Source organism: Hypanus sabinus, chromosome 10, assembly GCF_030144855.1.
Source record: "Hypanus sabinus isolate sHypSab1 chromosome 10, sHypSab1.hap1, whole genome shotgun sequence".
Lineage (NCBI taxonomy): Eukaryota > Metazoa > Chordata > Chondrichthyes > Myliobatiformes > Dasyatidae > Hypanus > Hypanus sabinus.
In genome coordinates this window covers 20,732,396-20,752,555 of record NC_082715.1, presented here as the reverse complement: position 1 = coordinate 20,752,555, position 20,160 = coordinate 20,732,396, and the positions used below count along the sequence as shown (strand labels likewise).

The window sequence follows — 20,160 nt, the reverse complement described above, 5'->3', positions numbered from 1 at the left end:
CCTCCTGAGTTTTGCAAACTTTCAATAGGCCTCAATAGGTACATTTAATGTCAGAGAAATGTATACAATATATATCCTGAAATTCTTTTTTCTTCACAAACATCCACAAAAACAGAGGAGTATCCCAACGAAAGAATGACAGTTAAATGTTAGAACCCCAAAGGCCCCCCAACTCCCCCACCCAGGCATAAGCAGCAGCAAAGCAATGATCCCCCCTCCCCACCAGCAAAAAAGTATCGGCACCCCCCCCCCCCACTGAGCATTCAAGTGTGCAGTGAAGCATCAATAAAGACACAGGCTTGCAGTATCCCAAAGACTACTCATTCACCTGGTAATCTGACATACCACAGACTCTCTCTCTCTCTCCCTAATAAGGGAAAAAAGGGTGTCTCCATTTCACAGCGAGAGGGGAGACATAACAAACGACTCACTGATGTATGGTGTTAAAAGTCTGTTGTGTTGCTTTTTCCGAGCTGTGGGCCCGAAGAACTCAGGTCCCTTGGAATTGAGCCAGCAGACAGCTCACTGCTTTCGACCTTCTGCCTACTCCCATGACACATCAGGCGGCAGCACCGGCCTTGAATCAGCCCATCTCCAGAGCCATGAAAATCTGTCACTCTGAAGATAGCTAGTCTTCCAGGCCGTGTCCTAGGCATATCGAAAAGTGGCCGGTCATGAGGCCCTGAGAGTGGGTCCCATTTCCACAAAGTACCGAAGTCAGCATGTAACTCCAGGCCAGGGTCTTCAAAAGAACCTTGAAAGGGAAAAAAAAAGAGATATCAAAGGTAGAAATAAAGCTGTTCCCAAAGATGCAAGCCATTAGTCGCCATTAGGCACCATCATCTTCCTAAACTACACCTACTTGGTATTTTCAAGGAGTGTTTCATACGTATAGGCTTTTGATTTTTACATTGAAGAAATATCATTTTTTTACTGAGGTCATAGCTTCTTGAAGTAATAATTGTTAAGACTTTTATACATACTTTACAAGTGCAAAGGAAAAGGTGAAAAGAAACTAGAATGTTAATATATTCCTGGTTTTTCCAATCATCTGAAGCAGCAACAGACTGAGTTGATTGCAGGAATAGATCAGTAATTCACTGGAGCCTTTCGCTGGAGAAGCCAAGCCTGAAGCTTACAGGAAAAGTGACAAAATCCTTCTTGAATATTGGATCAGATTTTGACTATTAGGAAATTAGAAAAACTCAGCTAATGTCAATGCGACAAAAAGGAATCACAAAATTACCAACCGGCAAGTTTTGCAAAGTTCAAAATAAATTGATTATTAAAATATGTATGTGTCACCATATAGAGTTCTGAGATTCGTTTTCTTGCAGGCATTCACAGTAGAAAAAAAGAAACGCACCAGAATAAATGAACAACTACACATAAAGACTGACAATAATCAATGTGCGAAAGAAAACAAACTGTGCAAACACAAAGAAATAAATAACACTGAGAACGTGTGTTATAGAGTCCTTGAAAGTATCAGGTTGACGTTTCTGGCTGAGACCAACGAAACCTGGACTGTACTCTTTTCAGTAGATGCTGCCTGGCCTGCTGAGTTCCTCCAACATTTTGTGTGTATTGCTTAAAGTGCCAGATTGCTGAATTGGCCTGAAAACATACTATCATCTGTCAGTCACAGGCTCCAACAGTAGCTCAATCATATTTGAAAGAAGAACCTACACAGACCCACACTGTCTGTCCTCAGTCTTCTCCACTGCCAAAGTGCAGCCAAATGCCAAATGGAAAAAAGCAGCATCTGACATTTCATTTTGAGTACCTACAGCCCAATGTTATGACCACTAAATTTTAAAATTTCAGGAGACCAGCTCATCATGGTCTCTCTTCTTTTGCCTATCTTTACCATCCCTCTCTCATGAGGGTTATCAGCCCATTGCCCACATTCCTATCCATTTGAGTTTCTTCTTGGGCAACACGAGTGAATCTGCAGATGCTGGAAGTAAATAAAAACACAAAATGCTGGCAGAACTCAGCAGGCTCAGAAAACTCAGTGATGAAGGGTTTCGGCCCAAAACGTTGTCACTACCTCCTCCCATAGATGCTGTCTGGCCTGCTGAGTTCTGCCAGCATTTTGTGTTTTTAAGAGTTTCTTCTTGCTTGCTTTACATTTCCTATCCTCTCTCTTCCATTCAGTAGGTCCACTTGGCCAACATCTCTCTCATTATTTAGTTCCACCTTTTTCATCATCCACTATCTCTGTTTTTGTCCCTTCCTCCTCCATCTGCCTAAACTATTCTTTTCTAATTCCAGCTATAACCTTTGAACTGAATGTTTTATTGAACTGAATATGCCTGGACTGTTATGCTGATTTGTGGTTTGTTGGTTTATGTTCTGTGTTTTTTTGCTCTTTTTTTTTTCTATTTGTTTTTCTTTTTCATTGGGGGTTTGATGTTTTTCTTTGAATGAGTTCCATGGTTTTCTTTCTTTGTTTTGTGGCTGTCTGTGGGAGATCGAATCTCAGATTTGTATATTGCATAGATACTTTGACAATAAATTTACTTTGGATCTTTGAACCTACTAGCCACCCTTTCAGCATTATCCCCATCCCTCACCCACCTGGCTCCGTCTGTACATCATCTCCTACCTTTCATTTGGTTCCATCTAATACCCACAAGCCTCTGCCTCATCTTTCCCTCTCACTTCGATGTGCTCTGCACTCTTAACCCTGATGCCTACTTGCAATCTGAAATATTGCCTATCCCTTTGCAAGTACATATGCTCCTAGACCTGCTGAGTTCTTCCAGTGTTTTTGTTTTGTAATTGTGCTAGTTGCACTACTTTCAATCTCTCATCTTATAATTCAGAGTTTAAGATTTTTAATCATGTGCTTGTCTCTATTGGGAGTTGGTGGATTGAGGATATCAGATAATTCTATCAAATAATAATTGTTATTTGTTTCAAGCATGATATTTCTGAAAATGAGGCAGACATACAGTATTGTGCAAAAGGCTTAGATATATATATATATATATAGATAGAGCTATTATATATAGAGCTGGGGTGACTCAGACTTTTACATAGTACTGTATTTGTCAGCGTGGAGCAGAGAGCAAGTTTGTAAATCTGCCAGGAGCAAAGAATGTTGGGAATGGTGAGGGTGGAGTGCCGTGGGTGTGCGGCGGGTGGCAGAGGAGTGCCAAGGGTGAGGAGGTGGCAGAAGTGCAGACACGCCCAGCCCTGAGACGCCAGGGAAAGTCATTTAATTCCAAACAACTGATTTATTGATCATTACAGAATGTCTCTCTGGTGTTTCCCACTGTCTCCCATCTCCCTTCTCTTTTTCCCAACCGTGATTTCCTTCTCCCTGCCCCATTTAGACTCTCAGTCCACAACAGAGACCCATATCAGCATCAGGTTTACTGTATCGTCACTTACATCATAATGATCATGGCATGAATTTTTTTTTGTGTGGCAGCAGTACAGTGTAATGCAAAAAATTACTACAGTACTGTGCAAAGTCTTGGGGACCTTGGCTATATATCCTAAGACTTTTGCACAGTACTGTAAATAAAGGTTAGTATTTTTCCAGAATAAAACACAATATTCGACGCCTTATTAAAATCTGTTTGTGTAAATGATATTTGGACGGTTTTTCAGCCAATTATATGAGAGAACCATTTATATTTTAAATGGAACTGTAATAAAAATTTCCGTAACTTTTCAACTGTCTATTGGGTCAAATAAATTAACAAATCGAAGAACTGTTTTTTAAGGCATTGCACTGAACAGCTAATGTCTGCAAGCTCCTCCTCATCCTTCAGTAGGGACCTTTAGAGGCAGCTGGTGTAAATTCGTAAGCAGCCGGCAATATTTTGTTTGTTTTTCTGTTCATCTGGCCTGTGAGTTGAATTCATGTGTATTGTATTTCTGTAAAGGCGTGCAATAGCGGCACTTTTGCAGAATCCGGAAACAAAGCTGCTCAGGCTAAGCCAAATGCAGTCCTTTTTTTAAAAAAAACTGACCCTTTGTGTGATTTTTAAATACACTTTAATAACTAGCGTTGTTTGTTTACAGCTTTTAAAAGGAACACAGATTTTGTGAGGATTAGTTGGCTATTCGATCTCAAATTGACATTTTTTGAATGTGTGTTTTTCTTGTAAATTGTATTCCATTCTGAAAGTTTCCTATTGCCAAGCTCTAGAATATTTGGACATGTTGCATTGATGTGAAATTACAAGACTTGTGCTGTGATGGAATGCCATAGTGTTGCTTTGTCTGTTTAGAACAGAAACTCTCCCTCCTCCATAGTATGGCAGCGGTGGACAGTTTTCAACTACTGTACTGGCAGGTTGCCAGGACGTGTAATGTCTACGCTGATGCATTAGCTGTTCTGGGAGCATGGTACGTGACAAAGAAAGGTATCCGCTTTGTCTGTGATCTCTACAACATGGTCAGACTCCATTTCATCCCGAGATTGGTGGGCAGGAGATACCTGCTCAAACACTATGGCAAGTGGGCCATGGTAACTGGTAGGTAGTTTTCTCTGTCTCTAAGTGAATGAAGTTGACTGGATATAATTAAAGTCTGTTCATGCTCTGTGCAATGTGGCTTCGTTTAGGCAGTTTAAACGGGTTGGCACTGTCTAGATGGGCCGAGGGGCCTGTTTCTGTGCTGGGCTTTTCTGTGACTGTACCATGGCTGGATTTGCACAGTGACCACAAATGCAAAACCCATGAGTCTACCCACTGTATCAGCACCCAGTGCAGCAGGTTGAATATCTGATCACAAACAAGGGAAAGTCTACAGATGCTAGAAATCGAAACACAGACACACACACCCACCCCGGGGGCAGCTACTATAGAAAAAAGTACAGTCACCGTCTTTCAGGCCAAAACCTTTCAGCAGGACTGCAGGGGGAAAAAAAAGCTGAGGAGTACATTCTAAAGGGGAGGGGAGAGACAGAAACACAAGGTGATAGTTGAGACTTGAAGGGGGAAGGTTGAAGCAAAGAGCTGGCAAGTTGATTGGTGAAAGAGCCGTGGAAGAGTTGGGGGGGGGGGGGGGGGAATGGAGCCTCCGTGTCCAGCACATAATTCTCTGAAACTTCCACCAGCTCCAACAGGACCCCGCCACCTAGCGGACCTTTCTCTACCCCCTTTCCCCCCTCCCACTTTCTGCAGGGATCGTTCCTGATGCAACTCTCTTGCCCATTCACCCCTCCCTCCTGGTGCTTATCCTTGCAAGCAGAACGAGTGCAACACCTCCTCCCTCACTACCGTTCAGGGCCTGGAACAGTCCTTCCAGGTGAGGCAACACGTCTGTGGGGCTCATATACTGCGTCTGGTGCTCCCAGTGTGGTGTCCTGTATATTGGTGAGACACAATGTTGATTGGGAGACCACTTTGCTGAGCTCTACTCTCCCACCAGAAAAAGCCACCCATTTTAATTCCACCCCATTTCCCATTCTGATATGTCCATCCATGGCCTCTTCCACTGTTGTGATGAGGCCACACTCAGGTTGGAGGAACAACACCTTGTATTCTGTTTGGGTAGCATCCAACTTGATGGCATGAACATCGATTTCTCGCACTTCTGGTAATGCCCCTGCCCTCCCCTCCTTCACCATTCCTCATTCCCTTTTCCCCCTCTCACTTTATCTTCTTGTCCACTTATCACCTCCCTCTCGTGCTTCTCCCCACTTTTCTTTCTTCCAAGGCCTTCTGCCTCTTTCACGAATCCCCCTTCAGCTTTCACCTATCACCTTGTGTTTCTCAGTCCTCTCCCCCAACTCTTAGAATCTACTCCTTAGCTTTTTTTATCCAGTCCTGCCGAAGGGTTTCAGTCTGAAACGTCGGCTGTACTTTTTTCTATAGATGCTGCCTGGCCTGCTGAGTTCCTCCGGCATTTTGTGTGGGGACATTAAATATCCAATCACTTCAATTTCATCGTAACTGCAGCAGTTTGCTGAGATTTCACCATCAGAGTCTCTCAACGAACATTGTCAGTAATGTGAAACAGCTGTATGGAGAAGTCCCTTCCCCCCGGATCCCCTTCTCATTCCCTTTCTCCTATTCTCCACTCTCCTCTCCTAACAGATTTCTTCTTCTCCAGCCCTTGACCTTTCCCAACCATCTGGCTTTACCTGTCACTTTCCAGCTAGCCGCTTCCTCCCTTTCTTTTCAGACCTGAAGGGTCTTGGTGTGAAATGTTGAATATCTATTCATTTCCATAGATGTCACTTAACCTGCTGAGTTCCACCAGGATTTAGTGTATGTTGCTTTGGATTTCCAGCATCTGCAGACTTTGTGTTTATGGAAAGGTCATCAACACTAAGTCACCCCAATTAGAACGTTTGTGGTTAATGGTTATGGGGAGAAGGCAGGAGAAGGGGGCTGAGAGGGATAATGAAGTCAGCCATGATGGAATGGCAGAACAGACTTAATAGGCTGAATAGCCTAATTCTGCTCTTGCGTCCTATGGCCTTAAAATCCTTGACTCATCTTATAGCATTGTGGATTGAAGTAGTGATGTCTAGACCCGACAACCAAGTGGCCAAGGCAGAATACAGAGCTGCTTGCAGCAGCCTCTAAACTAAACTGAGACAGATACAGAACAATTGGTGGACTGCCCTAGCAGAATGAACTCGGCACAATGCAGATACAAATTAGTTTTCCCTCCCCTTTTCTATTTCTCACACTGGCCTCTTTTCTCACCTGCTTATTACTTCTCACCGGTGCTCCTCCTCTATCCTTTTCTCCTGTGATCCACTCTTTCTTCCTCTCCAGCCCTTTGTAATGCAGTAGAATTTTTATCTATATCTGATCTTTTAACTTGCAAGAATTTTTAATCAACTTTGTTTTATTTAATTTGAAGTTAATACATTCAAAATTACTTTTGTGTAATGTTATGTGACAGGTAACTTTGTATGCCCTCTACAGGAAAAGGTACAGATTAGAATGTATTTTTGAAAAATATTGCCTAATAATCGTCAGAATCCTGTCTGTTCTTTTACTAAGTGAAGCTTCAAGCTATGGGTTTTACAGTGTTTCAATCACTCTACAATGGTAACTACTAATATTTGACGGTAGCTGATTTATCTCTTCTTTTGCTTAGGTGCAGCAGATGGGATTGGTAAAGCCTATGCTGAGGAATTGGCTAGGCAAGGAGTTGACCTGATTCTCATTGGCTTTAATCGAAACAAGCTGGAAGCCATGGCCACAGCCATTACAGAAAGGTTTAATGTTGAAACTTATGTCTTAGAAGCTGATTTTACTAAAGGACGGGGAATTTACCCACCAATTCAAGAAGCTCTGAAGAATAAGGAAATCGGTATTCTGGTGAATAGTGTGGATGTGCCCACTGATTATCCAGAGTTTTTCTTAAATGTTTCTGAGGACAAACTCTGGGATCTCATAAATGTGAATATTGCTGCAGCCAACATGATGATTCACATTGTGCTACCAGGAATGGTACAAAGGAAGAAAGGAGTGATTGTTAATATCTCTTCAGGGTATTGCTGTAAGCCAACACCACAGATGGCTGCATACTCAAGTACTAAGGTAATGTCTCATGACTTCTACAATTATAATAAGCCCTACAACAATGTTACAGTTCAGTCTGAAGAGCAGGTGCAAATTTCTTTCACTGACTGCAGTCTGTTACTGAGGTTGTAATGGTCTGAATAGATGAATTTAGTATCAGAGAATGTATACAGTATACAACCTGAAATTCTTACTCTTCGCAGACATCCAAGAAACAGGAAAAAAAAACCAAAGTATGAATGACAGAAACATCAGAACCCCAAAGCCCACCCCCCATTTGCACCAGAAAAAGCACAAACTCGCCCTCCCCCAAGCATGCAAGCAATAGCAAAGCCCACAAGATACCTTGACCTAGAGTTCATCAAAACTACAGTCCATCCAAACACTTCGGTATCTCAGGCAGGCTCTCTCTCTGTCGCTAGTGATGGACAGAAAGATCACTCCTGCAATAACGAGAGTGAGACCAGCAGCTCACTGTATCAATGTTACAATCTCCTGCATCGCTTATCTGCGTCCAAGACTAAGAGGATCAACAGGCTCCTACTCACCATCAAAAAGAGAGAGAGAGAAAGTACGTGGGCCGCATGCTGTCTCCATGTTTGATTGATGACATTGACGAGGAACCAGGTTGTTAACAGGGCCACAACCCAAAGGCATATGTCTTCTAGGCCGCACCTGGAGATAGCGAAATGCCATGCTGCACGTCGAGTCTGAGAGCTTACTGGAGAACCATAGTTTGAGCTGCAGCTGTAGATCATGGACTGTGATAGGATCCCAATGACTTTGAAAAGAAAGACCTATGAAAAGAAGAATAAGCTGTTTTGCAGATGAACTGGAACTAGTAATCTAGGTCTTCAAAAACAATTGGCGCCATCTTTTAATGATCTTGGAATAGAGGTAACCTGAGTTGAACAGTTACCTATTAGTCCTGTAAATAAGCTCCATTAGCTGGGAAGGTTGTTGGAGGTAAGATGCATCAGTGCTGCTAGAGAGATTGAAAAATGTCATGGAGCAATGATGCAGCTTGGCTGACTATAACCTGCACCAAGATTGGGTCTCGTGGAAGCTTTGGTTAGGGTCACAGTTTACATGCTATCACTAATTAAACTCAATTCAGTTTAATGGTCATTTTACCATATATGAATACTCAGAAGACTATAATACCAAGGAGCAGAATTAGGCCATTCAGCCCACCAAGTCTGCTCCACCATTCCATCATGGCCAATCTCGGATCTCACTCAACCCCATACACCCCACCTTCTCGCCATATCCCTTGATATCCTGACTGATCAGGAAACGAATAACTTCTGCCTTAAATATACCCTTGGCCTCCACCACAGTCTGGGGCAGAACATTTCACAGATTTGCTACTCTCTGGCTAAAAATTTTCCTCCTTACCTCTGTTCTAATTTTGAGGCTGTGCCCTCTAGCTCTGGATACCCCAACCATAGGAAACATCCTCTCAATATCTATCCTATCTAGTACTTTTAACATTTGGTAGGTTTCACTAAGATCCCCCAACCCCGCATTCTTCAAAATTCTGGTGAGTACAGTGAGAAGCTGCCAATTGCTTCTTGTATGTTAACCCTTTCATTATTCCTGGAATCATCCTTGTGAACCTCCTCTGGACTCTCTCCTTTCTGAGATATGGGACCTAAAACCGTAGACAATACTCCCAAGTGCAGCCCTATTAGTGTATGAATATAGATAAACGAAACAGCATTACTCTGGGGTCAAGATGCAAATACACATTACCGACAGTCACACACAAAATCACAATTATGTAATAAGGGTCCCGAGGCCCACCCCCCCCCCCCCCACGCACGTCGCAGCCCTCGGCAGAGTGCGATGGCTTGAAGGCCTCACTTTCAGCAACTGAAAAGCAAGTGACACCACAGGCTGAGGTCCAGGTCCATTGGGTGCTGCTAAGAAATCTGCAGTCAGCTACAACAGTGTTTGTCTTCTGCCAAGCAACACCCTGGGAAGGCAGCTCCGATTCTGTTCTGGGCACTGTGCCACACCACGCCCAGTGAAGTGCAACGGCTTTATCCCCTCAATCTGGGTGGCTGCAAGCGAGGACCCTGCCCTCTCCATCTGCCTCTGCTCGCATCCAGTAAATCAGCGAATCAAACTTGTTTGTCCAAAGGGGTCTTTGCGATCGCAAGAAAAGCAACAATGACAGGCACTCGCCATTTAACTGTAACCCTCCGTCGACTCAGGCAGCAGCACATTGCACATCTCCTTCATTATCTGCCAGCGAGCAAGTTGCCGATGGTGTAGACCTGCAGTCCTTTGAGTTCTTAATGTATAACAGGATTTTGCAATCATCAGACATACACTTAAGTACAACGGTAGCACCTTTTGTTGCCCTCAGAGAAGCCGCTGCGGTAAGTTGCAGAAAATTCCTGCAGGCAGCCAAATTTGAGGGGGTTGCTCCATATTTCCCCTTGAGTGACAAAGCCAAAGCACTATGCATGCTTGTTTTTAAAAGAAAAAAAACATTAGCTTTATTTGTCACATGTGCATGCTGGTCCTGACTTACCTTGGACCACAGGTAAGGTCTTCATTGGACTGTCTTTGAGTTTGCCTATCAACCTCATGTGGGAGTGGATGATGCCATCATCTACTTGTTGCGGAGAGCTCACTCCTACCTGGATGATGCTGGTGGCATTGTGAGAATCACATTTTTTGATCTCTCTATTGCCTTCAATACAATCCAACCAATTCTTCTGAGTGGGAAGCTGCAGAGGATGGTTGTAGACAAATCCACTATCTCCTGGATTACTGACTACCTGACAGATAGACCCCAGTTTGCATGGCTGGGTAGTTCTCTGTCTGAGATGGTGGTGAGTGACAGTGGAGCACCACGCGGGACTGTCCTGTCTCCGTTTCTGTTCACACTGTACACCTCAGACTTTCAGTACAAATCTGAGTCTCGTCACTTGCAGAAGTTCTCTGATGACCCCATAGTGGTTAGTGTATCAGAGATGGTCAGTAGTAAAAGTCGGGAGAACTGGTGGACAAGTTTGTGGAGTGGTGAGGGAGGAATCATCTGCTCCTGAATGCTGGAGATCTTTTACAAGTCTGTTGTAGTGAATGCAGCCTTCTTTGCTGCTTTATATTGGGGGAGTAGCTCGATGCTGGTGGTGCAGAAAGACCAAGTAAACTCATCAGAAAGGCTGGATCCGTCCCTGGCTCCAAACCAGACTCTTGAGTTAGTGTTGGAGAGGTCACTAAACAAACTGTTATCCATCATGGAAAGTCTGGCACACCCCCTCCACGACCTACTGAATAAAGGAACAGACCACCCTTTCAATCAGGCTCATTCAGCTCCCCTGTCACAAGGATGGTTACAGAAAATCTTTCCTACCAAATGCAATAAGCATATACAACAGTTCATCTTTGTGTGACAGGGGAACACACATCATAGTACATCAGTCTCTGTTTTATTATTTTGTGCATTACTATTGCACGTTATGCACATTGGTTAATTATTGTATATATTATTAGTTCATATATTATTATTGCTAAATGTATTTTTTAATTCTTATTATTAAATATACAAAGAAATGTGCCATTTGCATCAACGACAGTCTGAGGATGTGCTGGGCGCATCTGCAAATGTTGCTTTGCTTCCTGTGCCAAGACAGCATGCCTACAACTTACTGACCGTAACTTGTCTGTCTTTGGAAACTGGAGCACCCGAGCAAACCCACGTGGTCATGGGGGGTGGGGGGGGGGAGCATGCAGACTTGTTACAGAGAGCCATGGGAATTGAACCCTCATTGTGATCGGTGGCACTGTAAACTGTAATGCTAATCGCTACATGTTGTTGCAGCTTCCCACATTTCTGTTGGATTTTTCTTGTTTCTTGTTGGTCAGGAGTTGTGATGAGGCTGAGCAAAATATTTCCTTGAAAGATGAGAGAATGGGCTACCTTTTAAGATCCACAAACAAAACTTTCGTACCAACTTGCTCCTACTGTACAATACTAACTTCAAAATAAATCTATTATTAAAGTATGTATATGTCACTGTATACTATCCTGAGGTTATTTTCTTGCAGCCTTTCAAGGTGGAGCAAACAAATACAACATAATCAATAAACAATAATGTGCAAAAGACTCCGTGCAAATACAAAAAAGAAGCATTAAAGTATAATACTGAGAACATGAGTTTGTAGAGTTCATGAAAGTGAGTCCATAGGATGTAGAATCATTTCTGACAATGAGGCCATGGAAAATGTGGATCAATTCCCGCATCTTATGATCCAATTCTTAGAAAAGCTAAATGAATGCGAAAACCCAGCTTCCCTTCAGCGGACCAGCATTGCCTTTAGTCATCTGAGAAAGTGTGTTTGAAGATCATAGCTGGGACAGAAGTCCTCATCTGCTGGAATGCAGTGATCCCTGGCCATCTGTATACATCTGAGAGCTGGATGCTTGAAGCAGACAGATCAAAGGACCAGATGAATACCCAGCAGTGATATCTTTTCAAGTCTGTGGTAGGCTGAAGAAATAATATTGAGACTTTTCTGAGGATACACTCAGCAATGAGACTCTAATTACATTTAATCAACTCTGCTGACATGTTTATTCTGGTGTAAAGCATCAGTGTTTCCAGCATGCAAATAATAGCAAAGACCCCAGGGAGAGACCATGGTCTACAGTACCTCAAAAACTAACCGTTCACTCCAAAATTTTGGCATCCCACAGGCTCTCTCTCTCTCTCTCTCTCTCTCTCTAACAATGGAGAGACATAACGCTCATTTCACAGCGAGACGGGAGACAAGCAGTCACTACTTTGATGTTATGGTCAGTCTGGTCTGAAGCATTGTCTCTTATTTTAAGATTCCAGACTTGAGAATCGGCAGCAGACCCCTCACCATCTCGAGAAAGAGAGAGCGATCGATCCCAAGTGCTGAGCTCTCTGACAGCCACTTTCACTTGATGTGTGTATCCCCTTTACGCTTCAGTTCGTGACACTGGTGAGAATTTATATCCACAGGGCCATGCAAGGCTCAGAGGTCGCCTGATTTTAGGCTACACCTGGGCATACTGAAACACGGCTGATCAGTGAGCTCCAGGAACGGTAACACAGCACTGCACAGAGCCGCAGTTTTTGAGTGCTGCTGTTGATCAAATATCCTTATACGTTTCCAGCTATCCTGGAAAGGAAAATAGAGACATTAAACTAGGAAGAATTTAACTGTTTCGCTGATGAGCTGGTGCCATCTTTAGCTCCACCCATATCAGTATAATGTGACCAAAGATACAATTATTTAGTTTTGATGTTGCACAAGGTGTTTATATTTTGCTTTATCTAGATTGTTCTGAGGACTAGCCTCACCCATTCATATGTTTTAATGAAATTGAAAGTAAATTGGAAATTAGGTGGATTTTGAATATAGTTTGATTGCCCTGAACTAATAACTTATCCAAGAGAGACAGCAGAAACCTGATACAATGGCATGACAAAGAATTTGCTCTGGTTTAAGGCTGAGAAGGGTTGAAGAAGAACTTACTGCTGAATGAAATGTGCAGAGTTAACTACTTTTCATTGAAAGCTTTGATGCCAGACAGGTGAATGGAAAATAGAGAAGGAGAAGTAGCTGTAGCAGGAGATTAAAAGGTTGACAATAATCTATTTTAACTTTCAGATGTATTTGGACCATTTAAGCAGAGCTTTGCACCGTGAATATGCACCCAAAGGAATCTTTGTTCAGAGCTTATTGCCATTTTCTATAACAACTAAAGGAGACAGGCATAACGAGGGTCTACCTTTCTTCTCCTGGCTAGCACCGTCACCCAATGTTTATGTACGTCATGCAGTTTCAACCCTCGGAATATCCAACAGAACACCAGGATATTGGATGCATTCAATTCAGGTAATTATAATGTAGAAAGTTGCATTTTTTGAGATTTGAAAATGGCATTGAAATACACAAGTTCTTGAATTTCTTTGGCACTTTTCATAACGTTAATACATCTTAAATATTTATCTGGAATGTAATCTGTTCAATCAATAGCCAATCAATGAGAGGTCAATTATGTAGTTATTTGTTAGGAAGGTCTTGCAAACAAATAAAATGGAGAGTGACTCAAAGTTCAAAGTACATTTATTTTTAAAGTGTCTATACATTATATAACTTTGAGATTTATCTCCTTACAGGTAGCCAAAGACTCATTAAAATGCATATTAATGAAGGTTTATTGATGTGCATATCTTGACTAGGATGCTGGAAAGCTCCACAATGCTTTCTTCAAATACACAGTAGAGACTTTACTCCTCATTTGAAAAGCCGGTGAGGCTTTGCCAGTAGTGAGAACCTATTAAATGTAGTACTAATTTGTTCTGAACTGGAACTTTGTCCAACATTATTTTCTTAAGCCCCTGGAATGAATGTGCTACTTTGGCTCAGTTATAGCAATGTCTCTTTCTTAATTTCACAGAATTATTAATAGCTATAATGATGATGGCCATTGCCTGCATTTCTAAAAGAAATAATCCATTTAGGCTGAAGTTCCCTGGAACTAAATGGCCTGTCAAAGAACCATTGCTTTTAAATTAGCAGTGCTTTCATCTCTATTTAGAAAAATATGGCTCAGGCCCACGGCAAAACAATTGAATATAGCATACCTTGATATTACTAGGGAAATGTTGCATTAACAATGGCATTGTCTCATGGTGAAATGTTAAATCAAGCTGTATATAAGAACTTTAGATAGGTATTGAAGAGAAGGCTACTCTTGGAATGTCTGACCCCACATTCTTTCCTCAATTATTGAACCTTAAATTAGTAATTTAACCAATCAAAAGGAAGGTGCAAGCTGAGCAGGTACAGCTTATTAGATGTGAAAGCTTTGCTAATAAGCAACGTAACTGTTGAAAGTTGATTGTTTCAAGCATGGATCATGCCTAACAATCAGAATAAATAAAACAAATTTTGTTATGGCGCTGTGGTGCAGCAGTTAGTGTAATGCTATTACAACTTTAGTTGCTAAAGTTGCTGAGGTCAATTCTTGCCAGTGATTGTGAGGAGTTTGTGTATTCTCCCTGTGATCATGTGGGTTTCCTCCTGGTGCTCTGGTTTCCTCCCACATTCCAAAAAACATATGGTTAGTAGGTTAATTGGTCACATGGGTATAATTGGGCAGTGTGGGCTTACTGAACAAGAAAGTCCTGTTACCATGCTGTATCTCTAAATGAACAAATAAAACAAACAAACAAATGATGCTATCAAAATAGATTCAAGTCTCAGCAATGTAATAAGTGATCGGGGGATAGGGTTAGAAGATTTAAATATCTGATAGGCTTAATGATATAAGGTGGGTAATGAACTAAGATTGCAATACAGAGAAAAAGATCATTATCGAACAACTGAATACTTACTGTCTGGCACACCGCTGGCATTTAGGGCAGCAATGAATGTCCTTCATCTCTGGTGGTGTTCAGGACTTCCTTCATCATGTCAGTCACTTCGTTTTCTCTACTGTCAGTCATGCAAGTCCGGGGTGGAGAATCAGGAATACCATTGCATTCAGATGTAGAAGGACTCTTCATTGCTGTTTCTGTAACAATTTTGTTTTAGCAGTTAGCCCTGAGCTGAACCCCTAAATCTGGGGGACTGGTGGACCACTTTTTGTCTGGCCTTTGATCTGTTTGGCATAGGTGATCCCACCAAGAGCCATAGCATAAAGCCCTGACTCCAGCTAATGTAGGTCTTTGGATCATTGAGGCACGCAAACCTCCAGACCCTATGTGGTTGTGGTCCTCTTGGAGGGACTAACTGAATAGAGAATTGTTAATGAGTGACTGGTTTGATGTGAGTTGCTGCAGGAGAAAACGTTGGGTTAGCAGGGAAGTAATTTGGGAAGTAATGATAGACTAAAGTCCCCAAGAGAACATCTAATCAAAGGCAATGTCAAAGCACCATGATAAAATAAGTTAATGTACATGAAGGTGAAAATGCTGTACTATTAGAGGCCAAACTTCACAAAAAGGAAGATTGCTTTAGTTGTTGGAGATCAGTCATCTCACCCCACTTTATCACTGCAGAAGTTCCTTTGGGCGTTCAATATTCTTAAAGCTGCTGTAACACAAGGTCAGAAATGAAAAATTTTCTGATGAATTCACCATTCAATTCTATTTTCAAAGATATTAACACTGCAACAGCAGATCAGAAGCTCGGTGCACTTTGTGACCCCTTTAAAGCATTTCATCAACAAAGCAGAGCTTAGAAGTCTGATGGCATACTTTCTCTGGATGAGCGCAGGTAATCCATGCAAGAGAAGAGTTTGCTTGATTGGCAGTTTATCCATTGCCTTTAACACTCTCCTCTATCAAAACACTTGTAGTATAAATGTGGTAGCCATGTACTCAGCTTGGCTACCTGGATGGCAAGTTCTAAGCCTACACCCTTGTTGACCAAAATAGAACAATGATTTACTATTGACACTTTAAAAAACTTGTGTTTGCATCCTATCCAGGCAGATCATGCCATGCATAAGTAATAAAAGGAAAACTGAATGCAAAATACAAAATGTAGTTTAGCCACTTAAGTGCAATGCAGATAAACAAAGTGCAAGGGCTGTGAGGAAGTCAATTGGGAAAAGTTGTCAGATTGCTGAATCTTTTGCACATGAAAGGTCTATTCAAAAGTCTGATAACCACAGTATAGAAGTTATCCTTGAATCTGGTGGTATGTATCATCTATGTGATTCACTGGTCTTCCCCAAAGTGATTCTAGACTTCCAGCGTGCTTACCTCTTAATTGTTCTCTCAGTTCTGGGGCAGTGAGGAATGAATAATAACTGGGTGAATTATCAAAGCCATTCACATCATATGAAAGAATAAAAGAAATGCCCTAAATTTATTCAGCTGTTGGTATTTTGCTTTGGGGATACAGGGTATCATTAATTGCAAGGAATCCATTCTATGAAACAAAACATAACTTGTACAAAATTATTTTTGTGATTTTTTTTTTTTCTTTTTCTTTGCAGTTTTTATTTGCCCAGTACATACCAGAATGGCTGTGGATTTGGGGAACTACTCAATGAACAATAGATCATTTAAATGTGCAACACACAAGTTGTAAACCAAGGACACGCTGGTTCTCAGAAAACTATCTTGATTTACAGTACCGCTCACAACCAGGAGTTTGTTTAAACATGAAACAGTTGTTTATCGTTACTGTAAGATATCTATTAAATTGTTGCTCCATTTTGAAATTCGAAGTGACAAACAACATATCACTTTTACACCTTCAAGAGCTTCAGAGTGAAAATATTACATGTATTATAATAGTATCATAATTACAGATAAGTTGTCAGCTGCTACCAAGCTAATGCCATGTAAATTAATTGCCTCATCAGTTTAATTCGGCAAATGGGTAAACTATACTGGTTAATATCCTAAATTCAAAATAACATACTTAGGCATAGTAATCCTCCAAATTCTGACTATTCCCTGGTAGAAATAAAAGTTCTACAAGGAAAAATTGCAATGAAGGATCTTTGGTGGGCAGAGTTGGGATAATAATGGGGTGATAATACACATTAGCAAGGTGTTTTCACCCACAGAACTGCCACTTGCTGGATTTTTTTTTTGTTTTTCACACTATTCTTTGTAAACTCTAAACCCAGGGGTTCCCAACCTTTTTTATGCTATGGGCGCCCACTGATGAGTCCATGAACTGCAGTGTAGGAATCCTTGCTAGATACTGTTGTGCATGAAATCCCAAGGAGGTCAGCAATTTATGAGGTAATCAAACCACTCCATCTAGCAACGACAATCATTTCATGGTCCAAGGCATTTGGATCACATTTCTTCCCCATTCTGATGTTTGGACTGAAGGACAACTGAACCTCTTGATCGTGTCTGCATGGTTTTATGCATTGAGTTGCTGCCCCATGATTGACTGATTATATATTTGAATTAACGAGCAGTTATAACTAATAAAGTGGCTACTGTGTGTAACTTTCAAACATTCTTAGATTTTAAACCAGTTGCTTGAAAATGTCAAAATTTACAAATTCAGGTGTCCGCCTATGTTGCTTGTGAAGAAATACTATTTCAAGAACTTTTTGTAAAATGTATATATTTCAGAATTGCCTATTGAGTATCCTCTAAGTATGTTTAAGTATTTGCCATAATTGTGTTTTCATAAGGAATGAAATATCTGAAGACAGTAGTTATTGGAACATAAAATGGCTGAAGAGTTCACATTTTTCATTGACTGTTTCTCTGGCATTGAATATATTTTATGTATTTAAAATATTTTATATTTAATGTATTTTTACCATTTTTGCCAGTCAACTTAATTGTCATTTTGGAAAAGCTTTATTTATGTACCACTGAATGATGTGTGCAAAGTGATATTGTCTTATTCTGTGGTGCTTTTGGCTGGGTTGGCTTACATAATTAATATCACATTGGGAAGTAGTGAGCATTTAAAAAGTTTGAATTGTTCTAGTTAATATTGGCTGCCTTGAATGAGAAACTTTTCAGTTCATTTGAGGTCGTTCCAGTAGTGATTTTTTTCTTTTAATAACTTTTCACAATGTAGATAAATGTTTGTGTCCCTTCGAATCATATGAAATAGGCAATGATGATGCCTATTATAACCATAATTTGATTTATTGTATGCAGTGTGCAGTTTTTAAAGTTAAATTACTAATTGGAAAATACGTTATTTGTTGGTGTTAAAAAATTTACTGTGGTATTTGTAGCAAAGAATATTCTATTAAAATCCGTATTCTGATTGCACAACTTGGTCCTGTCACAGATGGTGGTTTTTCACATGTCAATAAAGAAGTTACAGAAAGGGGCAATGTTATATTTTCAAATTTAAAAATAAATGAACACAAGTACAAGGTGGTAAATGAGGACAATTTTGAGTTCTCTCTGTTCTGTGGACAAACCTGTGCTACTTTGCAGTGGTAGTGGTGTCATCAGTAAAAGTGTATATGATGTTGGAGCTGTACTTAGCCATACAGTCATAGGTGTAAAGTGAACAGAGCAGGATGCTAATCACACATACCTGTGGTGCTCCCGTGCTGATGGAGACTGTAGAGATGTTTTTGCCAATCTAAACTGACTGGGTTCTGCATATGAGGAAACCATCAAGGATCCAGTTGCACAAGGGGTTATTGAGGTCCAGCACTTGGAGTTTATTGATTAGTTTTGAGGGGATGATGGTATTAAATGCTGAGCTGTAATTGATGAAGAGGATCCTGATGTATGCACCTTTGCTGACCAGATGTTGCAGGGTTGTGTATAGAGCCAGTGAGGTGGTATCTGCCATGGACCTGTTGCTTCAGTAGGCAAATTGGAGCTGGTCCAAGTTGCCACACATACGGGAGCTGATATGTTTCAAAACCAGCCCCTCAAAACACTTCATCACTGTGGATGTAAGTGTCACTGGATGATAGTCATTGAGGCAGGTTGCTATATTCTTCTTGGGCACTGGAATGATTGAAACCTGCTTTAAGCAAGTGGATACCAGAGCGAAGAGACTGAATATATTCATGAACACACCAGCCAGTTGGTCAGCACAGGTCTTCAGTACTCGGTCAGGTACTCCGTCAGGACTGGATGCTTTCCTTGCATTCATCTTCAGGTACTGAGACCAAAGGATCATCTGAAGACATAGGGGTGCACGGTGCTTCCTCCCTGTTCTGGTGATTAAAGCAAGCATAGGAGGCATTGAGCTCATCTGGAATCGAAGCTCTGCTGTCCCCTATGTTACTAAATTTAACTTTGTAAGAAGTTATGGCATTCAGACCCTGCCACAGCTGTTGAGCATCCCTTGTTGATTTTAGTCTAGTTCAGAAACTCCACTTTGTCTTTGAGATGGGTTTCCAAAGATTATACTTGCACCTCTTGTAGCATTCTTCATCTTCAGACTTGAATGCCTCTGATCTGGCCCTCAGCAAATTCCGGATTTCATGGTTCTACACTTCTGATGGGAAACCCTGAACAATTTCATGGGGGCATTCTCGTCCACAGCTGTTTTAATAAAGTCTGTTACGACCCTGGTGTAGTCATTCAGATCCTCAGAGGAGTGCTTGAACGTAGCCCAGTCCACTGACTCAAGGCAATACTGCAACCGTTCCTCTACTCTCCACAACCAGCTCTTAGTCCTAATCTGGATCAAGAGATTTTTAGACTCTGTATGCAGGTCATAGGACTCCAGGCAAATGATCTGACTTGCCAAGCTGCAGTCTTGGAAAGGAAGAATAGGCGTTCCTTATTGTATTGTATCAGTGGTCTAGTGTGTTGGGACCTCTGGTGCAATAGCTTACGTGCTGTTGATAATCGGGCAGGGTTTTCTTCAAACAAGCCTGGTTAAAGCCACTGACTATAATTTGAAATGTGTTGGAATTGTCTGTTTCTTGCCTGTAGATGACATTGTGCAGTTTCACAAGTGCTTGCTTATAATCGGCCGCTGGTGGTATATAAACCACGGTCGGGATCATGGATGAGAACTCCCAAGGCAAATAAAATGGTCTACAATTGATTGTTAGGTGTTCTAAGTCAGGGGAACAAGAAGTCGACATAACCCCTTTATCCAAACACCAGAGAATTGACTAAAAAGAACACACCACCACCTTTTTCCTTACCAGAGGACATGGTTCAATCTATGCTGAAAA

The 20,160-nt window shown here is 41.3% G+C and overlaps 2 protein-coding genes across 7 annotated transcripts in view; one reads left to right on the top strand and one right to left on the bottom strand.

The window, feature by feature from the left end:
• Positions 1–278: 278 nt before the first annotated feature.
• The window catches only part of LOC132400489 (uncharacterized), a 36,393-nt gene continuing 16,511 nt past the window's right edge, over positions 279–20,160 (bottom strand). The window contains exons 1-3 of one of the 3 annotated variants that reach the window (XM_059981488.1): positions 14,900–16,500; positions 8,057–8,305; positions 279–754 (exon numbers count right to left, since the gene is read on the bottom strand). In XM_059981488.1, coding sequence (XP_059837471.1) covers positions 629–754; positions 8,057–8,305; positions 14,900–14,920 — 396 coding nt within the window. In that variant the 5' untranslated portion in view covers positions 14,921–16,500 and the 3' untranslated portion in view covers positions 279–628. The other 2 variants (XM_059981487.1, XR_009514269.1) reach the window with 2 other exon arrangements.
• On the top strand, positions 3,791–18,300 carry hsdl1 (hydroxysteroid dehydrogenase like 1). 4 transcript variants are annotated; one of them, XM_059981485.1, is made up of 5 exons: positions 3,791–3,866; positions 4,256–4,496; positions 7,081–7,526; positions 13,167–13,394; positions 16,510–18,300. In XM_059981485.1, exons 2-5 carry the CDS (start codon positions 4,277–4,279, stop codon positions 16,564–16,566), a joined length of 951 nt encoding a protein of 316 aa, XP_059837468.1. In that variant the 5' UTR covers positions 3,791–3,866; positions 4,256–4,276; the 3' UTR covers positions 16,567–18,300. The 4 variants fall into 4 exon arrangements, with proteins under 4 accessions (XP_059837468.1, XP_059837467.1, XP_059837469.1 ...); XM_059981484.1 differs by having other exon boundaries at positions 4,251–4,496; XM_059981486.1 differs by having other exon boundaries at positions 3,802–3,820; positions 4,251–4,496.